Source organism: Platichthys flesus, chromosome 19 (assembly GCF_949316205.1).
Source record: "Platichthys flesus chromosome 19, fPlaFle2.1, whole genome shotgun sequence".
Taxonomy (NCBI): Eukaryota; Metazoa; Chordata; class Actinopteri; order Pleuronectiformes; family Pleuronectidae; genus Platichthys; species Platichthys flesus.
Window position 1 is genome coordinate 21,038,459 of NC_084963.1, and position 27,926 is coordinate 21,066,384.

General features: G+C 40.4%; 1 protein-coding gene and 2 long non-coding RNA genes across 3 annotated transcripts; all 3 read right to left on the reverse strand.

Annotated features, from left to right (window-relative positions):
* Window positions 1–1,964: 1,964 nt before the first annotated feature.
* On the reverse strand, window positions 1,965–17,093 carry lmnb1 (lamin B1). Its single transcript, XM_062412931.1, has 11 exons — window positions 16,563–17,093; window positions 13,682–13,838; window positions 13,285–13,410; window positions 12,906–13,076; window positions 10,768–10,893; window positions 10,177–10,397; window positions 6,715–6,943; window positions 6,534–6,638; window positions 5,887–6,006; window positions 3,697–3,801; window positions 1,965–2,969 (listed from the first exon to the last, which is right to left on the reverse strand). Exons 1-11 carry the CDS (start codon window positions 16,916–16,918, stop codon window positions 2,928–2,930), a joined length of 1,758 nt encoding a protein of 585 aa, XP_062268915.1. The 5' UTR covers window positions 16,919–17,093; the 3' UTR covers window positions 1,965–2,927.
* Window positions 17,094–22,601: 5,508 nt separating this feature from the next.
* Window positions 22,602–24,025, reverse strand: LOC133975474 (uncharacterized). Its single transcript, XR_009924758.1, has 4 exons — window positions 23,844–24,025; window positions 23,540–23,721; window positions 23,031–23,211; window positions 22,602–22,753 (listed from the first exon to the last, which is right to left on the reverse strand). It is a non-coding gene; the product is annotated as an uncharacterized LOC133975474 (long non-coding RNA).
* Window positions 24,026–24,786: 761 nt separating this feature from the next.
* LOC133975477 (uncharacterized) lies at window positions 24,787–26,016 on the reverse strand. The gene is made up of 4 exons (XR_009924759.1): window positions 25,799–26,016; window positions 25,376–25,583; window positions 25,152–25,270; window positions 24,787–25,062 (listed from the first exon to the last, which is right to left on the reverse strand). It is a non-coding gene; the product is annotated as an uncharacterized LOC133975477 (long non-coding RNA).
* Window positions 26,017–27,926: the final 1,910 nt, after the last annotated feature.

Sequence of the window (27,926 nt, forward strand, 5' to 3'; positions counted from 1 at the left end):
CATCATCTGTGCATTTGGGTTAGGGTTTGAGTAAATGTAATTCGTTACTTTACACCTCTGGCAAATATCCTAAACCTATTCAGTAAGTACAGTCGCAGTTGGGATTTCTTGATGTGTGTGTTGTTAGACCTGGCGAGATCCTCCCTGATGTGAGTGCTGCGAAAATGCCATTCTCTGTCATCACTGTCCCACCTTTGTATAATGGTCCACGATACCTTTCACATCATGGCATGGTGCAGGAGTGATTGCAGTGTTTAGTCAGAGCAAGACAATTATTGGATGGCCGGGGCCTTTGTGTGTTGAGTTTGCACAATCAATTCCATTAAATTCTATGTGTATTCATGATGTACATGATTTCAAGGCACTTTACATAGATGGTCGAGTACTTAAAATCTATGGGTGTGGGCGCCCATCTGCCTCGAACGGTTGGGGCGGCCAGGGAGAAATGGGGAAGAGAGGAGAGGTGGAGAGTTCTTGAATAATGGGACAGTCATGGCTGAAATGAATAATAGAAAAAATAGGCCGAGCTGCTTTCTTAGTTTCAGGTGATTATACACTAATGAAAACATTGCTATGAATATTATATTCCCTCTTTACCAACAGATCCCATCAATCATACACACTGGATGTTTAATTATCAAAATTTCAATGAGCACACTCTGATTATAATTATCTGCTTATATATTATTGTAATTTAGTGAAGGGAATCTCATATTAATCTAAAACAGAATAAAAAAAAAAGAAGTAAGTCTTATTTAAATCCTACTGAAATAACAAACTTATTTATTTAAGTATAATGTACAAGAAATATCAAAAGTTCATGATCCTTAATTCAATTACCTCAGAAGATGTTCAGTGGTTACAGACAATATCAAGACCCTTTCATGTTTTGCACGAGTATATTTGATTTTAAATATGGAGAACCAATTCAGTGACCTCCCATCAGCCTTAATGGTAGAGAAGACAGATAGAAAAACGTCAACTGACTCACTGGTCTGATGAGTCAAAAATTGTATCCAAACAGTATGTTTTGAGAACAACAAGCACTGCTCGTCCCCTGGTTGACAGAGATTGATCTGATCTGAGGATAGAATGCAGCCAAGAGAGGACCGTGTAGAAACCTGCTCCTGACTCACCGCAGACAGGAGCGGCAGGTCAATTTTAAATTCAACAGTGAAGCACACAGACAACGCTGGAGTGACTTCAGGTCACGTTTCTGACTCTGGCCCAGACAAAGCTCAGACATGTACTCCACTGAACATCTGAGAAGAGAGACAAACGTCTCATCCAAACTGACAGAGCTTGAGAGTCTGTGTCATGTAAGACGCTGCAGCAAAAGACTGTGTGCTACAGGTTAAAGGTTATGGATACTTTGTAACCCATTGGTAGTATTCTACATTACATTATGAGATACTTTGGCAGAGGAAATTAGCTGCTAAGAAGATTTGAATACATTTCCCAGGCATTATGCCATTTGGGGAACTATGAAAGTAGTACTACTATGAATCATGCCTGTAGGTTTGGTTCTTGCCCCTTTATTAGCGGGATTACCCCACAACTACAGAGTGGATTTTCCTGGTTTAAGGATGGGACACAGGCCAGAAAGAACACAACATTTGGTATTTTCCTGTCCAACGTCCAAACCATATCTGTAAAATCCATTTGAGTACTTGTCTAGAACAGAACCAATCCGACCCATTATTTATGGCTTCTGGCTTCCTTTGAAGGATGTTGTTATGGATCCATTGTCACAAGCTGGATTGTCAGAATGTATGTATATCTATCAAAAGTACTACTACAGGTACTTTTCAGTGCATAAAAGGTGTAGGAGTCTAAAAGTAAAGACTTTGAACTGATCAGTGAGTCAATGACATACAGGATATATATACATTTCATAATTTTCTTATGGAGGAATTATTATTTAATTGACTTCTTGATTAACTGAATGAAAATGCAAACACAAGTACGAGAAAACATTTAATTGTTCAACTATAAAGATCACAGCCAATAGCATGCATAGTAACACACAGACACAAAAGCACTTCAAATATCAAAAGTTCAGAATACGTTCACTCAATTAGCGTTGCAATGCTTATTCAGAGAAGAGAAAGTCAGGTTTGCTGCATCACATTAAAGCCCCCTGATAGAACACAATGATACATCTGACAAATTATTCAGATGGGATTAGTCTATGTGGGTAAGCTGGTAAAAAAATAGCTGAAGCGGTTTCTTTCAGTCCATTTTTGTAATGTACTCGGGTCTGAATTTTTCATACTACAAATATGATTTAGTTTCATTTTACACAGGGCTTTAAGGTGACTCAGCAAATGCTCAGACACTTTAATACAATCATTTAACCATGGCATTTCCATTGTTTTGCAAAGATACTAGAAGAATGCCATTTACAAGTTTCCTTATGCAACTGCTGGCTTTTCCCCCATTAAGATCATTACTGATGGGAGAAACCTCATGACATAATAACTCCTGTTCATGCAGTATACTTGGTTTTTCTTTCTGAAAAAGCAAGCTCAACCAGTCCATGACCTAAACTCATGACTGACATCTTGTGGCAGTTCTTGTAATTTAAAGGCATTAAGTATAGCATTCACAATAAAATATAAAATAAAAAAATTAAAATTTATTGTAAAATTAGTCTTTTCTTAAAGACAGTCTGTCCTTGAGTTTAGCTACCTGTTGCTTGGTTTTAAAAAGGAAAAAAAAGGCAGTGAACTACATATTCTGTTCAATACCAATACATAAAAAATACTGTGAGCATAGCAGTTTTGTATTTAATGAGAAATTTAAATTTAAAACACTTTATTGAAATACTACCACAAAAGATAGAAAAATAGTTCTAGTATTACAGTTGGCAGCAGACTGGCTGGGCACAGAGGAGGAGTGATGGTGGCTTGTTGGGAGCATTGGGATCACATGATAGAGCAGCCTCTCTTGGCAGAGCGAGGGTCTCCCTGCAAAATGACAACAAACAGTCATGGTACGGGCATTTGCTCCTTTGTGTGATGAGCAACAGGAGCAGCACTGCGAGAGCCCTACAAAATGACCTCCAGCCTGCTACTGGTGTGCATACTTTTGACCAAACGGTCAGAAACAGACCCCATTATGTGGGATGAGGAACCATTAAGGGATGAGAGCACCCTGTGTCGACGACACCCACATACTTTGTTCGCAAAAAGAACGATAAAACGAAAGGAAATACGTAAAAAAGGATATAATAACAATAGATCATTTTTTCCTTCAAGAAATATGCTTTGGTGCTCGTTACACCTGTCCCCAAGGTTGAAACGCCCGGCGCAGACCCAACATTATCTAAGATTTTCGTTCCAGTTTTTACACCTACCCGACTCCTAATCATGATTTACCATCTTCCGTGAAGATGGCTACATCTGATTCAGAGCCAGATCAAGATCCAGAGCCTACTTAAGAATAGCTGCACTATGAAAAGCGACCTACTCGATGCATTGCATTAACTGCAAAGAGTCAAGCATTGCAGGAAAATTGAAACCCTAAAAAAGCACAACTTTTCTAAAAAGCGCAACTTTTCTAAAAAGGCCCAACTTTTCTAAAAAGGCCCAACTTTTGCCGTGACAGGTGCGTTTCAGGCAGATCAGCTCTTCTCCCAGCAGCGAGAACTAGCAACTGGACTTGGATCCTAAATCTGATAATGTGTAGTCTCACCTGCTGGTTGAAGAGTTCCTCTTCCTCCTCCACTCCGTCATCTTCCTCGTCCTCATCCTGCTCTTCTATGGCTGTCTGGTACGTTGTGGTTCTCTTTGCCACTTCCTACGCAAATGCATGTGAAAAACATCCATGAAGTTTGTTTTGTCCACTAGGCAGCCTTATTAATCTAATAGTTCTATACTTCTTGGGTGAGACTGACATTTAGAAAATTGCAGGCATATGTTTAAATTGACCTGCTCTTCAGAAATCATTACGGTCAGCAAAAACATACAGTGCCTTGCATAAGTATTCACCCCCCTTGGACTTTTTCCCCCATTATGTACTGTTACTAACTGGAATTCAAATAGACTTAAACTTTTTCCCGTTTAATCAACAAAACATGCATAGTACTTTGGAGGTGCAAAATAAATTTTATTGTGACAAACAATAATGAGAACAAAAAAGTTGACATCTGTTGGGTGCATAAGTATTCACCCCCCTGTGTCAATACTTGGTAGAACCCCCTTTCGCTGCAATTACAGCTGCAAGTCTTTTGGGGTATGTCTCTACCAGCTTTGCACATCTAGAGATGGAAAGGTTTGTCCATTCTTCTTGGCAAAAAAGATGAAGCTCAGTCAGATTGGATGGAGACCGTCTGTGAACCGCAATCTTCAAGTCTTGCCATAGATTCTCTATTGGATTGAGGTCTGGGCTTTGACTGGGCCATTTTAAGACATTAACATTCTTTAATCCAAACCATTCATTTGTAGCTCTGGCTGTATGTATAGGGTCATTGTCCTGCTGGAAGATGAACCTCCGCCCCAGTCTCAAGTCTTTTGCAGACTGCATCAGATTTTCTTCAAGGATTTCCCTGTATTTGGCTCCATCCATCTTTCCCTCTATTCTGACCAGTTTCCCTGTACCTGCTGAAGAGAAGCATCCCCACAGCATGATGCTACCACCACCATGTTTCACTGTTGGGATGGTGTGCTCAGGGTGATGGGAAGTGTTGGGTTTTCGCCACACATAGCGTTTTGCATTGAGGCCAAGAGTTCAGTTTTGGTCTCATCTGACCAGAGCACCTTCTTCCACATGTTTGCTGTGTCTCCCACATGGCTTCTGGCAAACTCCAAACGGGATTTTTTATGGATCCCTTTCAACAATGGCTTTCTTCTTGCCACTCTTCCATAAAGGCCAGATTTGTGGAGTAGACGACTAATAGTTGTCCTGTGGACAGATTCTCCCACCTCAGCTGTGGATCTCTGCAACTCCTCCAGAGTAACCATGGGCCTCCTGGTTGCTTCTCTGATTCATTTTCTCCTTGTCCGACTCTTCAGTTTGGGTGGACGGCCTCCTCTTGGTAGGTTTGCGGTTGTGCCATATTCTTTCCATTTTCTTATGATGGATTTTATGGTGCTCAGAGAGATGTTCAAAGCTCTAGATATTTTTTTATTACCTAACCCTGCTTCATATTTCTCCACAACTTTATCCCTGACCTGTTTGGTGAGGTCCTTGGTCTTCATGATGCTGTTTGTTCAGTAATGATCTCCAACAAACTCTGAGTCCATCACAGAACAGGTGTATTTATACTGAGATTAAATTGCAGACATGTGGACCCTATTTACTAATTATGTGACTTGAAAATGTGACTTGTGAATGCAATTGGTCGCACCAGATCTTTGTTAGGGGTTTCACAGTAAAGGGGGTGAATACATATGCACTCAACTCTTTTCAGATTTTATTCAGAATACTTATGCATGGCACTGTACATATATATACAGTTGCAATCAGAAATAGCCCCTTTCTTAATTTCTTCTATATTGTATATTTGTCAGAATTAAATGTTTCAGATCATCAGAAAGATGACAATTAAATACAAAAGATAGAATGGAATTAATGAGATCGTTGATGTTTTTAACTTTTACTAAAACCTGTTAAGTGAAAAAGTGGATATCTCAAGGGGCAAATCGTTTTTCACAAATCTAGCAGAGAGCTTATTTTTTGCCCTGAACTTTATTTCCAGTAAACTTTAAATCTTACAATCCTGTAGGTGGTGAATGAATGAATGCGAGTGTGTAAATGGTTTTGTATTTATATAGCACTTTTCTAGTCTTGATGACCACTCAAAGCTCTTTACAGTACAGTTTGACATTCACCCATACAGTGCATTGTGTGTGTGTGTGTGTGTGTGTGTGTGTTTGTACGTACCTCTCCCTGAGGGTTGATCAGCACCACATTGACGTCCTCGCCTGAAGCCCAGGAGGACTGGTTCTTCCAAAGCAAGTCTGTGGGAGGTTTGGAGCTCACACCAGCATCAGACGCCCACACCTGCACAAAAACAAGTACATTAGTCTTCAAAAAGCCCCAAGAAACCTCCTAATATTCAACCCAATATAACATTAACTGACGAAGAACATACACTACTGATATCAGTCAGTTCTTTCCTGTATTAGTGGTTCAAAAGCAAGCCAGAAAAAGGACAAAAATAGATATACGTTTCTGGTTTGATAAATGTATCCCATCCTTAAATAAAAAGATTCAGAATGCTGTTGACTGGACAGACCGCTTCTAACATGAATCCATGGCCAGTTTCACAGACAAGGTTTAGATTTAGCCAGGAGGAGGCATAATGTTTACGAGTTAAACTACAACATTGAAATGGCTTTCCTGAGCTCAGCTTACGTCTGGCTTAGTTTTTCTCAGAGAATTAGAAGTCCTGCAGTAGGGTAGGGCTAAGTCTTGTAAGGTCAGGTATGAGCACATGCTCTTCATAAGACAAATACATATACATGTTATAAGTTTTAAGCAATTCTAGATTCAGCTGAAAAGGATTGGAACTTAGTACAAACACTTACCGTGACTTTCTGGCCAGCCTTCAGAATATATTTTGGAGTAAAATTGTAATTGGCTGTAGCATTTCCAGTAGTCTTGATCAATTCAAACCCCCCCATGGCCTGGTCCTGAGACAAACAATAATAAAATGTGTTATATTCTACTGTTACATCGAAGAAAAAAAAAAACAGTGCACTCACTCACCTCATCTCCACTGTGCTGGAGGCAAATGAACTTGCCATCAGTATCAATTTCATCAATGCAGATGGATCCTATCGCTGAAGCAGAGTGAGCAATGGACACCGAGCTGCTGGCTTCTTGTTCCTCCACATCAACACGCTTCCTCTTTCCTCGAGTGGTCTGCAGGCTGCGGCTGCTGGACGAGGCTCTTGACACTGTGACGCGTGATGAAGGACTGGGAGACAGTTTCAGTCTAGAAACACACACAGACACCACAGTTAGATAGCTGATGGCCCTCTGTATGTTATGGCATTTGTAACATTATTTTGACTATGAAGGAAATAGGACACCGTTTTCAGCACGGTAACTCTGTGTGAAGTGACAGTGAGGCTGGTTGATCCTCCTGCTGTTCTGTGTCATCCTGCTCACAGAATGACACATCAAGCTGGAGGAGAGTAGAGCTGCAGCAATACAGATTAAATCAACTTTAATTCCTATATGGATATAGTTGGAAACAAAAAGCATCATTGGGTTGATGGGTCATCAGTGGATCCTAACAACAACACAAGGAGGGTAATTTTATAATATCCTGATTCCTGTTATTTTGCATGACTTGACTCCATTTCTGTAGGTGCATGGCTATCTGAGTGAACATACCGTCCTCTGGAATGAGAGTCCACTGCTGTATTGGAGAGGCAACATGTACCGCTTCTCTATCCTAGCCAAAGCAGCACGCAAGTACCTCTCAGCTTCATGTATATCATACTCTTCTCTGATTAAGTAAAAGTTGTTGAAGAAAAGAAAAATAGGATCCTATGCAAGCAAGCAGAAATGCTTATCTTGAACCCTTTATTTCCTATTTCACTAATTTGAGGGTACTTCCCATCTGAATGTGTGCCTGTTACTGTTGTATCTTTTATTATTGCATCAATAACAAGTGATATGTGAGTTGATCATGAGGTGCTGAGTGTGGACGTGGGTGGGGGGGTTGTTCATTGTTTTTACACGGTACTCTGTACTAATTTAAATCAATCTGATTATCTTCTTCTATATTCATATGTGTTTATGTGTTCGTGTGCATGTCCATGTGTTTAAAAGAAAAAAGGAAAGGAAATTGTATCTCTTTCATTGGAAGTATTGTAATGTATCTAATAAAAATATTTTGAAAAAAAAAAAGAAACGCTGATCTTGGTAAAAGAAAAAGAAAGAATGCTGCAATTCAAGTAGCATTTTTTCAGTGTTAAGTACATTTACTTAGGAATATAAAGTTGGGAAAATTGCACAGAACACAGTGTCTTTATACATTTTGGTAAACTTTATAAATGAGGATAAAGTGAGGACATGTTTCAATTTGATTTATTTAGCCTTGAGATGAACTTGAAAGAGGTTTTGTACTTTGATAAGTGTGCTGTGCATATTGGCAAGTTTAATTAGTCATAGATGCAAGTTAACATTCTAGAAATAGATGCAAGTTAACATTATCATTAAGTCATACACTTGCTACAATTTAGAAAAGTGGCAACCAATAGTTACTTGTGTTTTTCATGGTGGCCCTTTAACTTCTTGAGCGATGATACAGTGCCTTGCATAAGTATTCACCCCCTTTGGACTTTTCAACATTTTGTCATGGTATAACCACAGATTAAAATTTATTTCATCGTGATTTTATGTAATGGACCAACACAAAATAGTGCATCATTTGGAAGTGGGGGGAAATATTACATGGATTTCACAATTATTTACAAATAAAAATCTGAAAAGTGTTAAGTGCATATGTATTCACCCCCTTTACTGTGAAACCCCTAACAAAGATCTGGTGCGACCAATTGCATTCACAAGTCACATTTGCAAGTCACATAATTAGTAAATAGGGTCCACCTGTCTGCAATTTAATCTCAGTATAAATACGCCTGTTCTGTGACGGACTCAGAGTTTGTTGGAGATCATTACTGAACAAACAGCATCATGAAGACCAAGGAGCTCACCAAACAGGTCAGGGATAAAGTTGTGGAGAAATATGAAGCAGGGTTAGGTAATAAAAAAATATCCAGAGCTTTGAACATCTCTCTGAGCACCATAAAATCCATCATAAGAAAATGGAAAGAATATGGCACAACCGCAAAACTACCAAGAGGAGGCCGTCCACCCAAACTGAAGAGTCGGACAAGGAGAAAATGAATCAGAAGCAACCAGGAGGCCCATGGTTACTCTGGAGGAGTTGCAGAGATCCACAGCTGAGGTGGGAGAATCTGTCCACAGGACAACTATTAGTCATCTACTCCACAAATCTGGCCTTTATGGAAGAGTGGCAAGAAGAAAGCCATTGTTGAAAGGGATCCATAAAAAATCCCGTTTGGAGTTTGCCAGAAGCCATGTGGGAGACACAGCAAGCATGTGGAAGAAGGTGCTCTGGTCAGATGAGACCAAAATTGAACTTTTTGGCCTCAATGCAAAACGCTATGTGTGGCGAAAACCCAACACTGCCCATCACCCTGAGCACACCATCCCAACAGTGAAACATGGTGGTGGTAGCATCATGCTGTGGGGATGCTTCTCTTCAGCAGGTACAGGGAAACTGGTCAGAATAGAGGGAAAGATGGATGGAGCCAATTACAGGGAAATCCTTGAAGAAAATCTGATGCAGTCGCAAAAGACTTGAGACTGGGGTGGAGGTTCATCTTCCAGCTGGACAATGACCTTAAACATACAGCCAGAGCTACAAAGGAATGGTTTGGATTAAAGAATGTTAATGTCTTAAAATGGCCCAGTCAAAGCCCAGACCTCAATCCAATAGAGAATCTATGGCAAGACTTGAAGATTGCGGTTCACAGACGGTCTCCATCCAATCTGACTGAGCTTCATCTTTTTTGCCAAGAAGAATGGACAAACCTTTCCATCTCTAGATGTGCAAAGCTGGTAGAGACATACCCCAAAAGACTTGCAGCTGTAATTGCAGCGAAAGGGGGTTCTACCAAGTATTGACACAGGGGGGTGAATACTTATGCACCCAACAGATGTCAACTTTTTTGTTCTCATTGTTTGTGTCACAATAAAATTTATTTTGCACCTCCAAAGTACTATGCATGTTTTGTTGATCAAACGGAAAAACGTTTATTTAAGTCTATTTGAATTCCAGTTAGTAACAGTACATAATGGGAAAAAGTCCAAGGGGGGTGAATACTTATGCAAGGCACTGTATATGGCACGTTAGCTGAAATTAGGTAGAAGACACTGGAGTATAACATAATATTATAATTCTTGCCATTATTTAAAGACAGTCTGAAGTGAATAAGCTATATTTGATGAAATATATTATTTATATTCCATATGACCATTTCTTTAAAAAGTGTTGCGGCATTGTCTTAACTTGTCATCTATACCAGATATTATTTATTGTCTTGGTTCAGAAGGAACTAATTTGGTGTCAGAAACCGAGAGGAAATTTATCTGATGTGATCACAATTTGCAACATTTGTCGTTCCTCACCTTTCTTCTTCTCCTTCCAGAAGTTTGCGGTAGGCGTTGATCTCCATGTCGAGGGCAAGTTTAACGTCAAGCAACTGTTCGTACTCATTGAGTTGTTGCTGCATCTTTGCCTGGATCTCCATCAATTCGCGTTCTTTGTCTGCCATCAACTTGCGGCTTTTGTCTTTCTCTTGAGACAATGCAGACTCCAGCTCCATAATACGTTCACGCCAACCACGGGTCTGAATACAAACATGGTCATAGACGGAGGTAGCAGTAATGCATGTGTCACAGGTCATGCCAACACTTAATCATGTGTTTAACATGCTTCAATTCGATAATAGCAGAGATGAAATATTTATCCAATGAAGCATCAGTGAATCAGAAGTTGTATTTGTTATCTTGAGTTTTTCCTGTATTTTTTTATATGGTTTTCACAGCTTTACAAATGGAAACATAATTGATGGCATATTGATGATATGACAATCAAACTAACTTCAGCCATGTCCGTCATAGAAACTTGAGGTAGACTTCCTGCATTATCATTTGTCTCACCAGTAGCTGATGCAACATGCCCCCAGTGATAGTTAATAAGGAAGATAAAATGTTAACCTCCTTCTGCAGTCCTGTCAGCTGGGCACAGAGGCTCTCAATCCTCCCAGAGGACTCTCTGAGCTCTTCTCTAGCCACGTTGGCTGAAGCTCCGTTCATCTCAGACAACCGATGCAGATCCTCCAGCTGGAAACAAACAGATGATTCTAGTCAGCAACATAAACGTTGTTTCCTTCTCATCACACTTAAGGGAACTGAGCAGTCAGTCACTTCCTGACATACAGGAAGTTGCTCATGTTGTGTTTGCAATGTTGGCTTACTCAATTTTAAATAGTAGACTTGTTTACATGCACACTATGAATTAGGACAGCATATGGTTGTATTTTTGCATTCATCTTTTCAGTCATCAGTATTAATGATCTCTTATTCATGTTCTGAAGGACTAGACAAACATTCAAACAGCAAAATGAACCAATCTTTTTTAATTCACTGTTGAGCTTAAGTTAACAGATGCAGTTATTTCACATGTGCACTATATATGTTGCTCATCATCCACATCAGTTTACGTCACACCTTGTCAGACAAATGATTAATAATTCTTTGTCTAACTAAATCCAATCTTGTCACACTCAGTTCATGCCCTGTGATGTCTTTACAGCAGCCAAAGCAACTATGAAAGAAAAGTTTCTTTCAAGGTTGGGATCTATAAAAATCAAACTTGACAGGAGAATACACCAACCTCTGCACGAACTCTGACCCATGCATACATTGGAGATGGCAAAATGCTGATGCACATTTAAGGTGGTGAATTGAAGCCAGATTATGGCTCCACTTGATCATAGACATTAAACCAGCACTGTTATGTGCTCACAAAACATAACTGTTCCATAAGAACCTTCAATTGTAAAACAACTTCCTGCAAATTGAGCTAAGATTAGGTAGGCAATGTAAATTTCAATTACTTTACTTGTCCTAATTACTGATAAGTATTGGTGTTTAATTGTTAAAAGCATAAAGGGAGTGGAGGTCAGTGGAAGAGTGGGGAGAGAGGACAGTCAGGACACACTAATTTACATAAAGCATGTGTGTAAAATTCACTGTAGGGAAGCTGCAGTTGGTTTCTACCGAGCGGCAGTTTCTGTGTTCGCCTCCAGTCTGACCTGCTCTTATTTTTTGTTTTCACATTTAAAACTAAATATATATTTTTAAGCTATTAGGCTGCAGCTATATGTTTTTATAGAAAAAGGAGTTTAATTTGGCTATTAAATATGACTAAAACTAGACTAAAATGGAATTCGTTTTCGTCGACTAAAACTAGACTAAAATGTAATTTGTTTTAGTCGACTAAAACTAGACTAAAACTAAGAAGGATAAAAATGACTAAATGTGAAACTAAAATGCATTTCCGCAAAAGACTAAATCAAAAATAGCTGCCAAAATTAACACAAAATAACACACACAAACTTGTACATCATATTACTTAATGAAATTATTCACAACAGAAATCCATCGATTACCCAGGTCATTTAACATTGTAGCAAGTGTATGACTCTTGACCATTTATGGTTAATGTGAAGGCATGTAGAGGGCAGAATATGGGGGAGATCCGCGCACACCATACACGACAATATATTGTAAATCGAAAGTTGTTGGGCTGACGGTTGAAGATTGGATATTTGTTAACATGCTCAACCCAAGCACGTAGCCCAGCTGCCATCCCCGCTTTCTGTTTCCTCTCCCTCCACTGTGTCATTACGCTGATCTGATGGCAATGTCAGTGGTCTTTAGAGTATGTATGATCTCAGGGGACTAAACGTGTTGAAACTAAGCCCTGTGTAGTGATTAAAGATGGAAAGCAGCCGGGATCAATCATAGCTGGAAAAGTGCAGCTACCCTAATAGAGAATAGTATAACAGATACTAGCACAAAACGAAAAAAAAGAGAGAAGCAGCTGTGTCTGCATACAACACCGCCATTCAGAAGAATTGCTTTGTACTTCAACATGACAATGACCCTGAGCTCAGAGCTTGTTGTCACAGAGCTTGACCAGCCTGCACAAAGCCCTGACCTCAACCCTTATTCCTCTGGCATGAACGATCACATTTCACATGTAATTGATTAGCAAATGAATGGAGATTCTACTGTACTGAAACTTTTAAAGTTAAGCAAAGTTATAAATTGAGTGCGTGATTTCCTACTTTGGCCATGTAGGTGCCCTCCATGTTTTCCTTGTATATCTTGATCTGCTCCTCATTCTGAGCCCTCATGTCAGTCAGGGCCTCAGTCAGTTTATATTCATACTCCTCTTTCCGCCCAGAGTCCACCTCCACGAGTCGGATCTCGTAACGCTGCCGGGCCTCTTTGACTTCCTGTAACACAGCACAAAGTCAGCACTGTTTCACCCTGTCCTAATTGATTCAAGTCAATTGAGGTTAGTTTGCAAAAACAAAATAAATTAATATTTTTTTCTAATGAATTAGATAACCATTTGTTGCAGTCCTCTAGAAAATGATGATGCTTCTGCTGTTGTGGGAGAGGTTGTCTGTTATGTTTTATCAATTAATCTCCGGTACTTACCTCTTCATGCATGCTCTTACGGAAGTCCTTGTCCTCAGTCAGACTCTGGCAGCGATTTTCCAAGTCAACGCGCAGAAGCATTTCATCTGAAAGGTGCTTTTTGGTCTGAGTGAGACCTATATTCAGCTGGTGACACACACAAAAAGGCAGTGCTTTAAAAATAAGTCTGGATGAATGTAAAATGGTTCTCCAATTTAATATGGACAGAATAGCATTCAAAAAAACTAAACATGACAGGGAAGCACTAGCGAAAGAATCAGATAGAAGTAGACAACACGTACAACTACACTTTAAATAGCCACAATTCATTTTTCTGAGTCACTCCATTAGTGTCCAAACGAACAGTTAAGACACACAGTTCTTTAGAGTCTGCATATTTATGTCAGTAGTGTAGTACCTCCTGCAGCTCTTCTCGCATGTCAGTCATGGTGGCCTCCAAGCCCCTCTTCTCAGACAATGCTGTAGCCAGCATAGCGTCTTTGGAGTTGAGCTGAGCCTCCAAGTCCTTCAACCTGGCCTGGGCTCCTGCTGCCTCCGAGTCCTTCTTGTGGTAGCTGGAACGAGGCAAAGGCACCTTGAGTTTGTGTAGATGATAGTGTGTGATGCTGGTGTCGGCTTGAGATACCTAAAACTCAAAAAGATTGCCATCAAGGACCTAAGCCACATCTGAACAATGGCAATCAAAGATATGTAAACCCTTTTTAGCTTGACCTGGTTTTCTGCATTAATTGGTCATTAGATGTCACCAGATATTCCTCTATCTCACAAGTATGGACAAACACAAAGAAGTAGGGGATGTTCATAAAAAACTTGCAGATCATCCTCCCTTCCTGACAAAACACATACACACAACAAGGGAGCGAGCAAAGAACCAGGTCAAAAGTAGAAAAAGTATTCCCCATCCCAGAATATATATTTTTTTCATTGACATATTGACTTGAAGGTGACTATGCTGCTGATGGCTTTACTGTGACTGATCTAGATGCATTATTTCTTCATGTTTGAAATATTTTTCTCCGTGAACTTTTTTTGAAAATGTTTATTTATAAAAGACACACAGGATTTCTATTTCCTAGTCATAAGCCTGGGTTAACTATATAAAGTCTTTCAGTGGGTTTGTGAGCAAAGAGGAATTTTTTTTGTCATGGTGTGCCTCTAGGTTAAAAGGGTGTTGGACTGCCACTAAAGTGTACAAACTATGATTGGAATGTAGAATGGTATGTCCACTTTCTCACTTGTTACTGAAAAACATTAGCTAGGAGAGGCCAGGCTCTCACTTCACAGACCACTCAGTTAACATTATGAGAACACAGCAGCTACCAAACAAACATACTTTAGAAAGTGATCATACAGATTTGTCAAGAAGAACATCAGAGCTGTATATTCCAAAACTGCTCCTGTTATTGTATATCTTATTGCATCTTAAGTTTTCAGTCAACACAGGGACAATTATAAATTGGCCAGAGAAATTGTAGGATTCACACAGGTATTATGGTAACATTTTTACTGCATGCCTGCACATTAAAAAAAAAAAAAAAAAAAAAAAAAAAAAAAAGAGTATAGGAGAGGCCAAATGGGTTCCATGTATTGATGAAAACATCAACATAACAATTTTAACTGAATGATTAAACTAAACAGTACATTAAAAATGTCTTTGACTGGTCTTCTGATGATGAGCAAACACATAACTATCTGTTATTTCATCAAACTGACCAGACACAATACATCATTTTAAACACAACAGAGTACACTGCACAGCTTCCAGGATTTATCAGAAAACATACGATATAGAGTATGTTTTCTGATATAGACCAAACCAGTTGGACAAAGTCCAGTTTCATTCAGTCACTCTAATATGAAAGTGCGCTGTAGCCTTCAACAGCAAATAACCAAAAGTTATTGAATAAAAAAACAGCCCCTGCCCTGTTTTAAAGATAATGTCCAACACTATCTACATAATCAGAATCAGATCAGAATCAGAATCGTTGTATTGTCCACTCTAGCTGGTGTTGTTGCAGCTGCTGGAAACACCTGCTCAACTGGGACAAATGTCCGGAAGATGCTAAAATACTCACAAAATATGCTGCCAGGTGCCAGCCCAGTAGCACCAGTACATGCATCTTAACTCAGAGCAGGAGTGTGTCCATTTTAAACAGTTCATCTCTTCTGTATGCATTATGTTCGAAGCATGTAATTAATAATAATGTATAATTGCAATACTGCAACTCCAGCGGTTCAATCTCCAGCCTGTGTTAACCAAACAGCTGTTCAGTTGGAGATCGTCATGGGCCTCTGAAAGCCAAGTAAACCCAGCAGGTACAATAGTTTTAGAACTTGTGCAGCCCTACGGTGCAGTCAGAAAATACTTCACTCCATCGATTCAAGCAAGACACAACCAAGTAGTACAACACAGCATACAGTTACTTATGAAGTGACACTTTTAGCCTCAGAGCTGCAAAGTCCAAATCCTGTGACTCCCATCGATAATAACAAATACTTGCTCAGTTTTTACTCGGCTTATTTGTGCAGTTGGTCAACTAGCAGATCTTTTACTTCAGGGAACACAGAATAATCTCCACTGATTCCCGGAGGAAACTTTGGACATTGTCTCCTCATGCAGTTTGACAGCTGTGACAGTTGCTGCTGCCAAGATCTCCAGGATTTACAGAAATTCACCATACCCATGTGAGTGTTTCTACCTTTTTATGTACAGTCTATGGTCTCTAGTCATGTTTATTAATACATGGGTATTGTCTCTATACAATGTAACATTTAGACAATTTAGACGATTGGTTTCCTGTGTACACAGTAAAACCGAAATACTGTTTTAAAAAACAATTAGTCATATTTTTCTAATTAAACAACAGAATCACTTCATCTTGTGCTGGTGTTTCTTATTCTAGAAAGATCCCGGTTGTTTGACCCTAAAGGCTCCATGTGACTAACCGTTTAGGGAGTGGACTCATTCTGATTAAACCACGGGTCAATTACTCCAAACGAAACTGATACCAACAACTGATTGGATCTTTTATTCATTGAGAATTGTTCGTTAATTTACAAGATCAATGTTGTGATAACATCAAATCTACATTTGCCGTTGAATGTTCAACTATTGTTTGGGTGGAGTCGGACTGACACTCTCTCCCCTGAACGGAGTTCTGTGCGTGATGGATCAATTGTGGCTAGAAATTCATGGTCAGCTGCAGCTTCACACTCGTCTGCAGGCGTACCTGTTCGTGTCAGACCGTATGGCACAATTCAAGTGTTGAAAGGCTTACTTGTGCAGAAGCTGCTCATTCTCGGACTTGAATTTCCCCAGCTCAATCTGCAGCCATGCCCGCTCCTTGGACGAGTCATCCAAACACCTCCTGGCGTCGGCTAGCTCGGTCTCATACAGGGCTTTCAATCCAGTTACCTCCCTGCTCCGGATGTCTTCCTTTTCGCTAATTTGCTGATGGAGTAGGCTGTTTTCAGACTCCAAACTGCGGACAGTGTCGATGTAGTGGGCCAGGCGGTCGTTGAGGTCCCTGAGTTGATGTTTCTCCTGCAGTCTGGTGATCCTGGTCGGACTAAGCGGTGTGCCGCTACCGCACGTGCTTCTCTGGCCGGTCGGAGTTGCGGCCGCGGTCGCCATTTGTATAAGAGGAGCTAAAAAAAAACTGAATAAAAGATACAAAGGAACCGAACCAGACCAGGGCACAACTTGTGCTGGTATAACAATTTGTATTTCGGCGGTAAACAACCGGCACTTCCGAAAACTACCCTGGAAGTGAATGTCTTCTATTCTTCACAGAATGAAAGGGGGTTTGGCTTCCTAACATGGCGGCTCATTGAAATGTTGACAATGTGACCGACTGGCCAATAGGGTGGCTCGACGCAATGCGCTTCTCAACTTCTGGGTTGACCTGTAAATAACACCGAGCTAGGCCGATTAACTCCCGAACGGGCGGAGACGATTTCCACGACGGAGTGACTAATGGCTAACTCCGTTATTTGAACCTCAGTGTCCCGGTGTAAATAACGAACAGCGCTTCCCGTTATGGACACAGTTTTACTATCTTCAGCCTTATCTGTGCTCAGAGACTCTGGCTGCGTCCAGAAAGTCCGAATAACCTCGTTCACTAACCGCTACTAGGGAAGATGTGAAGAAGAAGCTGTGAGGAGTTAGGAAAGGAAAGCAACTATTCGGAGTCAATCCGACTCTACTGACACTCATTGTTAAAATAACCTTATTTATACCAGAAGATACGCACGAAATGTGCAGTACTCTGAGGTGAGCGCTGACAATTATGATGACGTTTCCCGTTTAAAAGCGAATGACACGTCCTGAGAAAATATGGTTTCAGTTTAGGGTTAAACCAGGGGTCTTCCACGTTTTTTCAGGTTAAGGACCCCCAAACTGATGGAAAGATGGAGCAGCCCCCCCTACTATATATATTGTATACAATTGTGTTTTATATTAAACTGGGCCTAGTGCCATGTATACACATAGCTACCCCTGTTATTGTACATTCAATACTAAGCTATTCAAATAATACACAGGTTCATTCAAGTTTTTATTTTAAACATGTGAAATGTAGGCTATTGGAGCAGCAGTGTGTGCATTGCTGACTGAAAGATAACGTCTTCTGCCTCCCTTTATCTGTTTGCTACACCATGTTGGATTCATTTTAATGTATTTTTAAAGAGATTAAAATTTGTGGGGAATAAAATTGGTTGGAACATTTTTTTCATGACCCTGTCTTTACAATATATTCAGACCATATTGTGGTACTACAATTCAGTTAAGCTTTAATGGGCCTTAAAATGTCTCTACAACTTTATTGGAGTGAACCTGTACTGAGTTGACTGGACAGTTAAGTTGGGCATACATCTGTGTAAATACTGTTTAGCAAGGTCCTAATAAAAGGTTACACTGATACACCATTTCCTGTTGCATGTTCTATGTCACTTCCTGTTTTATTCTGATACTCACGCTAGTCTCTGTTTCTTCTAGGTAGCTTCACTCCTACCCCTGTGTGTCTCACACGTACACCCACGTACATAAATCCATTTTGTTCTGTACTGAAAAATGGTAGAATATCAAATTTAATCAGAAGGCTGTTATGTGGGGTGGAACTTCTAGCTCTAGGTCCAACCTTCCTCCTTAGATGTGCGCCCCAGGATGATGTGCGCCATAAGATGATGTGCGGCGATGATGATATGCGCTGCAGGATGATGTGCGCTGCATGTTGATGTGAGGTTATGATGTGCGCCGCAGGATTATGTGCGCTGCATGATGATGTGCGCTGCAGGACGATGTGCGCCGATGCACGATGATGTGCGCTGCAGGATGATGTGCGCTGCAGGATGATGTGTGCTGCAAGATGATGTGCCCTGCAATATGATGTGCGCTGCACGATGATGTGCGCCACAGGATGAAGTGAGGCGCAGGATGATGTGCCCCCCAGGATGATGTGCGCTGCAGGATGATGTGCGCCACAGGATGACAACACTGTGTCTGTCCCTGAGAGAGTGAGCAGAGCGGGGCGGAGCCCCAGCGCCTATGTGTGTGTGCTGTCCACGACACACACAACACTGTTCCGGAAGCCACTGCGGAGGGGAGGCTCTTCAGAGCCGTCGGTTGCAGACCCCTGTCTATGGCAACCCAGTCTCATCAGAAAACGTTCAGTGGCAACGTTGGTCCACTTGGAACGACGTTACCATCTCACAATCTGGCCTCTCAGAGTGTGAGATGGTAACATTTTGTCAGCCCATTGTTTTGCATTGGCGTGTTCTCACGTCACGTGACTCATAAGCTCCCGTCTGCGGAGAGGAAAACATGGCAGATATTCCTTGTTTTTTTCAGATAAAAATATAATTTTGTAACTTAGTTTGGGCATAAAAATACATTCTGACACCATTTCTAGCGAGAAATGTGCTCTTTGCTTCCACAGTCTTCAGCCAGTACGTGCTTATGATAAATATTTGAATAGTTATCACGAATGTTTTTATCGTTGCTATGAGGGTTGCCAAGACGCTGCCATGCCAGCACAGCGCAGCGTGCTGTTAAAATCACCGTCCCTGCGTGGTGTCGTTCAGGGATCATGAATGTTATTCACGTTATATAATATTAATATTTGAGGCTAGATTACACCTCTAATGCGAAGGATCCTGCGAGACCATTCATCCCGAAGGGGGACCGACTGCGCCGGACTGGGTGAGCGGACCAGACGTGTGGATTGTAAACATCCGGTCCATTTAACTCAGTGCTGAGCCGAATAGCTGGTGCCCTTGGAAGGCCACGATGTCATCTTCCTTCTGTCAGGTAAGTAGTTTATTGTTTTTAAAGATTGTTACGATCTAGGTTTACAGTCCGAGTGCTGAGACAGCGGATGCAGAGTCCGTTGATACACACAATGGATGCTATTCTTCAACTAATACGCCATTGTTAGCCACATGGTTCAGCCCACGGTAGCCTGTGCTACCTGGGAGGTGAATACATGGTTGTTGAAACCAGTTCAAGACGCTTAGCTCATCATTGAGGGACGCTACAATATAAATATAAACATGAATTTGATTTATGAATACTTTAGATTAATAAGGAGTGTATTTCTCTATCATTACTCCACAATATCAGGTCAATTTGGTTTAATGTATAGTATGCAATATGACAATAATGTTTCCATGTTATGGAGTTGCGATTCATTTTATAAAACAATTGCTATGTTCTGTTTTTTAATCAAGGAGGATCCAAGTGAAGCAAAAGGAGTTTCATTAACGTCAATAACATGGACCGAACACTTTGTTTTGCTTGATGAAGAGCAGGAAGGGCAGCCTGGAGAGAAAGAGAAGCCGGGTTTAGCCCACTACCATCATCCACGTACCAAAAGGAAGATGAGGGAGAGAAATGATCCTACCATTAAAGAGGTACTTTTAAGTTACATACCAGAAACACCATTTTATATAATGTGCCAAATATACATTTTTATAAAATCCCCAAAGTACGCTTGCTGACATACAAGTTAATATAACACTGAAAGAATTTTGTCTGTAAGCAAAGTAGACGAAGGCATTGAGGTTGCGGCCTGCCATCATTGTTATTTTGCTTAAGGGACTGAATATGTTTCATGCAGAAATATTAGCATTTCCCTTATATCTACCAAAACTGCTTGTTTCACAGACTGCAGTTTTGTTTTGATCCGATGTGGTGTACAAATACAACCGTATCGGCAATGGGTTGTGGGGCATTAACATTTGTAACTCTAATTTTGTTTTGACAGACTGTAAAAAGAACGTTGAGAACATCACCACTCCACAGGAAGACACAGTCCAGTAATGGGTGTCAGAAGTTCAGTAGTGAACGACAGGTACTGTGGAAAAATGTGTGTCATTGTTGTACAATGTCCTTTGACTCGGTTTACACAAGGTTAACACAAAAAGGTTTGATTGTAAACTGATATTGGTATGAATTCATGTTATTCTCCTCTTCACAAGAAACAAACAATCCAAATTACCTGCAGAACGTCCTTGATGGACGCTTCAGATGCATCGTCAGACTGGCGAGACAGCAAGATGCCAACTTTAATGCCAATTTATTTGTGTAACATTCTGTGACCAAATGTAAAGATAACTTTTTGTAGATTGTAAAAAAGATAACCCATTTATTAAAAAAAAACTACACTAGAATTACCGCACTGCGTTGTATGACTCCGCTTACCAGAGCAGTGTCCGTCTACATATTTCTACATATTTTCTCTCGTATATATGACACTGTGTCTCTTGACAACTGAAACCATAAGATGAGTTCAGTGTGGCATTGACCTTTTGACTTTAACACAAATACACAGTTAGACAATCCGAAAACATACAGTTATGCCAAAATATATTTGGTTTCACATTTCTAGATGGCATAAGCAGAGACATCAACTCAGGAAAAATATTTCTGTAGAAAAGAAAGCCTTGTACGTGTGCATGTATACATACACACTATTGAGACGTTTTGTTTTTTATCATATATTCTCAGGAAGGACTGATGCATGTACTGAGACGGGACGTGAGGGCCTACTCTGCATGCTCAGAGTTCAAGCCCAGCAGGCTGCAGCGGGCCTGACATATTCTGGAACAGCAGCACAGTCTTTGGATGACTCCTCTGAAGATGAAAACATGGCAAGGTACTTCTCCACTGATGAAAAACTGTGAGGGCTGTGAATAGCTACACTCTCTTGCTACAAGGCTACTCTTGCTACTCCCTGGCAGCCTTAGGAAGCCATTAGCTTGCTGTTGGGTAGCTGTTAGCTTCAGCATTTTTAGTTTTTAGCGGCCTGTCTGACGTTTATGTTTTAAAAAAAAATCAGAGAGAACCATCTTCATAATTTAACACTATGGTTTGTTTGTGTGTCCTTCAGTTCTTCTCAAGAGAAGCAGCACAGGTGTGCCTCAGCTCCACGGCCCCTCCTGCAGCCTCCGCTCCTGATGCTAACCTCATGTCTCCATCACACCAAGCAGCAGGCCTGGATTGACAGACCTTTCTCCAGAGCTGCCCCCTCCCTCTGAAACCCCCCTCTCCAAAACACTTTTTGTGGCGTTTTTAAAGTCTTATTTGCATGAGAATTGTTGATCATAACATTTCCAGCAGATGCCTTAAGGTAATGTTTGTGCACAATAAATGACATTGATCATCACATATTGGTATTTCCTTGCACTTCTACACCATGATATTGTCAGATAAGATGCTGATTACATTAAAGCAGTGAATGCTCTGCTTTAAGCAACATAAACACACAATGATCCAATGGATCTGAATTAGAATGGGCACATTACATTCTGTAGAGAATGCCTCAGTTATGGAAGTCAGATAATAACTTTCTTTATCTGAGGTTCCAGTCATTTAAAGTCACAGCTAAGCACACAGGTCTGGTTGTCTAGGGACACCCATATCATATTGTTTAAGATGTGTAACATTAAGTTTGTGTATCAGTGCAAAATACATACCGTCATTAGTCAAGAGTTCACTCTCTTGTTTACACTAAATTTAGGTGACCCAGATGTTTCACAATGCAATCTGATAAGGTCTTATGAGAAACATTCTTAACATTAAAGAAATTAACACAGAGGATAGCAATAGATGTTTGACTCAAATCAGTAGCTGATAATCGGCAGCCTGACTTATTCAAACACATTAATACTACAATGAATGAGGCAGGGGTCTATATAGAACTCTATAAATTCTATGAGAAATGATACGTATAGATGTTTGTCAAATAAAAAAACACCACAACATTCTGATATTAAGAAGAATGATATCTATTTTCAAAAAATAATCATCAGGTCACAGTGAAGGTGGCAATGTTCTCACGTGTGTTACAACTGTAATTTAAATGAGGTTATTCTCTAATATTTGAACTGTACCAAGTGATTTAGTGACTTACTTTAACTCCTGCTACTGTCTGCGGAGCGAGGAAACCGGTGCTCTGTGGTGTGATGGGACCTTCAATGAGACACAAGAAAACAAAATCATGGTCATTATCATACAAGGGATAATCTTTAACAGGAATCAAAATAAAAGACTTGTTTTAGGGTCTGGAATTTCCATGTAATTGATATAACTAATTCTAATGAACCACAGGTCTAACACGTTTCAGCTGATTGAAGTTATGTGAATGGATAAAGACAGGAAAGTACATGAACAAATTAAGGTTCATATAGATTCAAATCTCACTCATCACAATACACAAACAGTCGCCAGTGCTTTAACTGCATCTCACCCCAGATGGAGGCTCCACAGTGCATGTGCTCCGGTGTGTATTTGAGCAGGCGGTTGCATCCGTTGTGATCTTCAATGTGGTAGAGGGGGATGGTCTGGAAGCGCCTCCAGACCAGGGACAGGATGAGGGGGTCCCGTGTCTTCAGGAAGCGCTTATACCAGCTTTGTTTCTTTAGTTGCAACTGACACGAACAAGCACAGGTGGACGATCAATGGAAACGTATGTATAGCCAAACTGGCTTAAAAAATACAGATAATTCCAAAGTATCAAATAAAATGCATGACCCATAAGACCCATTTTTTAAATTTGTTTGATGAATAAGTGTCCAAATGGTCCAAATGTTTTCACAACCAGCAATTATATATTAAGGGACTTCAAATCTTTGAAGAGAATTCATGACTATCACCTTAATATTGAAGAGTGCACCTTTAAATAAACCCAAACTTGGTTAATTAATAGTGTCAACAATTTCATAGCACAATTAGTGATGTGCAAACCACTGCACATACCTGCAGGTATCCTATGTTGCCTTCACTGAAGCCCAGACCTCCGAGGATGATGGGGTAATGGGGATCGAAGTTGTTGACAATTTCACGGGGGAGGGAGGAGATTTCTAATCTGATTTACATTCCTGGCCTGAAGCCTTCGTACTGCACTCATCGTCCACATACTCAAACTCTGCCCTGTTCAGCTGAGATAATAAGATAAAACATACAAACAGACACATGGTTAAATGATAAATCACATACCTGTACATTAAGACAGTAACAGTAACTGACAGATAATAAAAAGCATCTCAGTGTAGCATGATACCTGAAGTGATGATACCTCAGCCTGTTTCTGCAGCTCCTCCCTCAGGTCATCAAAGTAAGTTGCGTCTTCATCATCGTATTCTGCATTAAATCGCTCTTTCAGTCTGCATTTCTTCTCCAGGCGCTTGTTCTTCAGGAGCTCATCATCATCGACCCTCACCAGACTCTCCTCAGCTTCATCCTCCTCCTCTTCCTCCTCACCATTCTGTTAGTCATAAAGTGCACATGAAAGGATTTCATCAAACTGGGAAAAAAGGTATTCCTGAGATTCCAGTGGCTGGAAACCATTTGTTTATACATTCTAGAAATGTAATAGTAAATTGTAGCTACTCAGACACAGTGTGTTCCACACTCTATCAAGGTTCTAAGTAAAATAGTAAATTAAATCACTTCTATGTAGGATTCAAAAGATGAACTGACACTACACGAAAAGCAGAATTAGTGTCATGGGAAATCCTATGGAAGTTACATGATCCCCTGAAGTTAATAGTTATTCATAGCACGTCAGCACCGAGTTCTCCTTCGACAGTAACTACAGTGAAGCGGAGAGGGGGTCTGGAGAACAAAGGGGGGGGGGGGGGTGCGCGGAGCCGAGGAGCGAAGGTGTTATCTAATTAGCATATGACTCCGGGCGAAGCCGCTGCTGGGCCGCTCTCGATTCCCCATTGGAGGAAACCAACCCGGAAAGTCATTCGTGATTGGTTGGTAGAAGTGTTGCCATTGGTCACCCTGGGTCATTGCAGCACACACGTGGGGTAAACCCCTCCCACACAACATTTATAATAAAAATTAATTTATAGTTGTTACTAATAATATATATAATATTTAATAATTTATTTGTAAGCCTTTACCAAAAGCAAAGCAGTTAATTAAGACATTCATGTGATGCTTGATGTAGTATGTGAACATATTGTACAGGGAAAAAAAAACATGAACAAGGTATATCTTGAGTCAAAGCTTTATTTACATACAGCACAGATATTGTACAAACACAACTGGCCTAGCCAGTGAAAAGCTAATCAGGTGAAGCTTGAAATGTCTCGTTGCAGCCTCTGGGTCATATGTTCTTTGTGGGACTCTGTCCGAATCTGCCCCCAGTATGTAGACGTCTGTGGTGTGTAGATGTGAGATCCAGTGTCTTATTTGAAGTGTGGCACACAGGTTGTTGAGCTCCTGGCTGTGGAAGGATGGATCGATGTCATCTGTCCCGCTTCAATCAGCTGTAGACACAATCAGTACAATTAGCACAGTTCAATGACAACATACACCTACATGCATCTGAAAAATGATTTAATGAATCTAACCTTACCCTCTTTCTTCTCTGCCGTCTCCTGAACTCCTCAATGCTGAGGCAAGGTCCGGTTGGTTGCAGTGGAAGCTCCTTCATACCGGCTCACAGTGGGTCTTAGGACGTCATAGTACAGGCAGCTGTAAAACAATATGAGTAACATGAGTTTATTATTAATAAACGGAAATAGCCTTGCTGCATCACCGTTGGAAGATCCACAGCAAAAATCCTAAACCCATACTTACGCACTGCAAATGCGGACTTTCAGCGAGTCTCGGCGTAATGGGCAGTGACTGCGTCATTGTGTTCAGGAATCCGGCAGTGAAAACAAAACTATGAAATGGATCAGATAAAGTAAACCTGGAGGATGTATTTTAAACAGAACAGCTCTTCTTTATTCATACCCTCGCTCCGCCGGCCATTTTTTTCACAGCTGTGAAGAGGGAGAGCTTCCTACAAACAAACAAAAAACACATTTATGAAAAATCTTACAGACAACAAACTGTTCGATTCAAGTAGTTCATACATATTTAAACATGCATTAGTTCCGCTAAAGCACCCAATGCTTTATTTCACTTTTAACAACTGTCGCGCTAATGTTCATACGTTTTTCAAATCTGAGTTAGCTTAGCAGTTAGCAATGGCTTCGCTCGTAGGCTGGGTATCACCTTTGTTCAGGGACTGTGCGTCCGTCTTCTCCGCTTCGACTCCTCCACACCGGGCCCTCGGCTTTGCTTTCCCACGCACTCATCTTCTCCTCCAGGGAAACAGCGTCGTGTCGACTTCAGCAAGTTATTAAAACCGAAAACAGAGTCACTTGTACGGAACAAACAACAGCAGCCTCGCATATCTGAGGCAGACATACTCTGTATTCACGAGTCGCTGTGATTGGACATGCCGATCAGGTGATGACGCAAACGACTGACGTCCGCTTTTCAGAGTAAAGCTTCAAAACTGTCCTTTTCATCTTAAAGCAGCGGTTAAAACAGCTTTTAAATTTACATTTTATATGGGATGAGTATGTGACTGAGAGGACCCGTTTATGTTATCTGCTTTTAAGTTATTGTACTTACATGATTTCTGCTGTTCTGTGTTTGTACCCACATAGTTAAATGCACATATTGTAAGTCGTTGAGTGTTTTAATTGAATACTGAGAAAGTTTAATAAGAAGTTCAAATTATGAGGGAATTTCCAGTATTTTGGGAGGACAGCCAGTAGTAGTTCCATCTTTATGGAAAGCCAGTAGGGGAGAGCGGGGTAATGTAAGACACCCCTGTATCTAGGCAACGGAACACATTTGTGGTCATTTGACCATTATGTTTAAAAGCCCCTCCCGTTTCCCCCCCTTGCCGTGAAGGAGAGGTTGGTGCTGGTGCTGTGGAAAGTATGTTTTTAAAAAAAAAAATCTTGCTTTGAACTTAATCAACTGTTCTGTCAAAACAAATTGAATAAGGTAGAAAAACTCCAACATATAAAACCATGTAATTGCTAACCTGAATTGCTAAGAGATGTTTTCAAAAAAAGTTCAAAAACTGGGTGTTACTCTGAGACAGTGTCTCACTTTACCCCACCATGAAGCACAAGTTAAGTTTATTTTAAAACGTATTTTAGTGTTATATTACATTATAAATGTTTTATTTTTAATGTCATGAACACTGTAGAAAAGCCATCATGCCAAGAAACTATACACCAGGAAAACAACCTGGAGCCATACACCCCTCGCAGAGATGGAGAGTGTAGCTGCTGAGGTCATGCAAGGAAAGAAGTCCTTAAGAAAAGCTGGAAGGGATAGAAATACTGACAAGACAACCCTCAAAAGATTCATAAAGAAAAAAGAGAAAGGGAAAGTAAAATCAGTAGCCTGGGGTGCAGTAGCTGAGGTAAAGAGAATATTCACAAATGAGATGGAGGAGGAGCCAAACACTTGAAACAACTAGCTGACCAGTTCAACTAGCACATCCACTGTGCATTTAACCAGCACAATTGAAAAGTGACTGTAATCATGCCACTCTGTACAGTGGTTGAGATTTAGGATTGTGTTTTGGATAATAATGAAATGCTGAAATGTGCTTTTTCATAGCATTGATTTTGCTCGTGGTATACAATGTAATTAATTATAGCACACTTACTTGACTTAAGATCAATTTACAATTTCAGGTTTTATATCTATTTTAAGCCTGGTGTACTAACGCCAGACAGTTTAGAAAAAGGTGTTATCTGCTCCGAGGGAAACTATCCTGATTTGCATTTGTAAAGTGCAGAGCTTTGGCATTTGCATGTGAAAGCCTCCCCTAGGCTTAGGAGAAGGGGGGTCACCTCCAAACATTTTCAGGCTTGTAAAACGGCAAGACACTGATAACAGAAATTTCACCAATAATTTCCTATGACATTAACTGGCACAATTTCTTCTTTTCATGCAGTGTGAGTGACTTTCAGTTTGAGGGTTAACATCCACATCCACTCGATAACCTTATATACATAGAACCAAGAAAAATACTCCAATTCCTCAAGTGTCGCTTGATGTGGCTGGAAACAGCCTCTAACGTTTTTACAGCCGAAAATCCTCTCAGTCAGTGTCTCATGTAATGTCAACCAGCACAGCCTTGTAAAGCACAGCTCATTTACCTAAGGCAAGTCTGAGATACTTTTCCCTTATGTAAATGTAGAATATAAGGGCATTATATTACAATCACAAATTAGTTACAGTAAGTTCAGAGAGGTTGGGTGTGGGAGGACCGATTATTGTGGCAGCAATATGGGACATATTTTTCATTTAGATTTGTATAGTGTCAATC

Excerpts from the sequence above, each read along its gene's own strand:
- lmnb1 (XM_062412931.1), bottom strand. The coding sequence starts at position 16,918 with ATGGCGACCGCGGCCGCAACTCCGACCGGCCAGAGAAGCACGTGCGGT. Across the intron at positions 10,398-10,767 it reads TGACAGGACTGCAGAAGGAG|ACCCGTGGTTGGCGTGAACG; the intron begins GTTAACATTTTA and ends GTTTGTATTCAG. Across the intron at positions 6,944-10,176 it reads CTGGAAGGAGAAGAAGAAAG|ACTGAAACTGTCTCCCAGTC; the intron begins GTGAGGAACGAC and ends GTGTGTTTCTAG.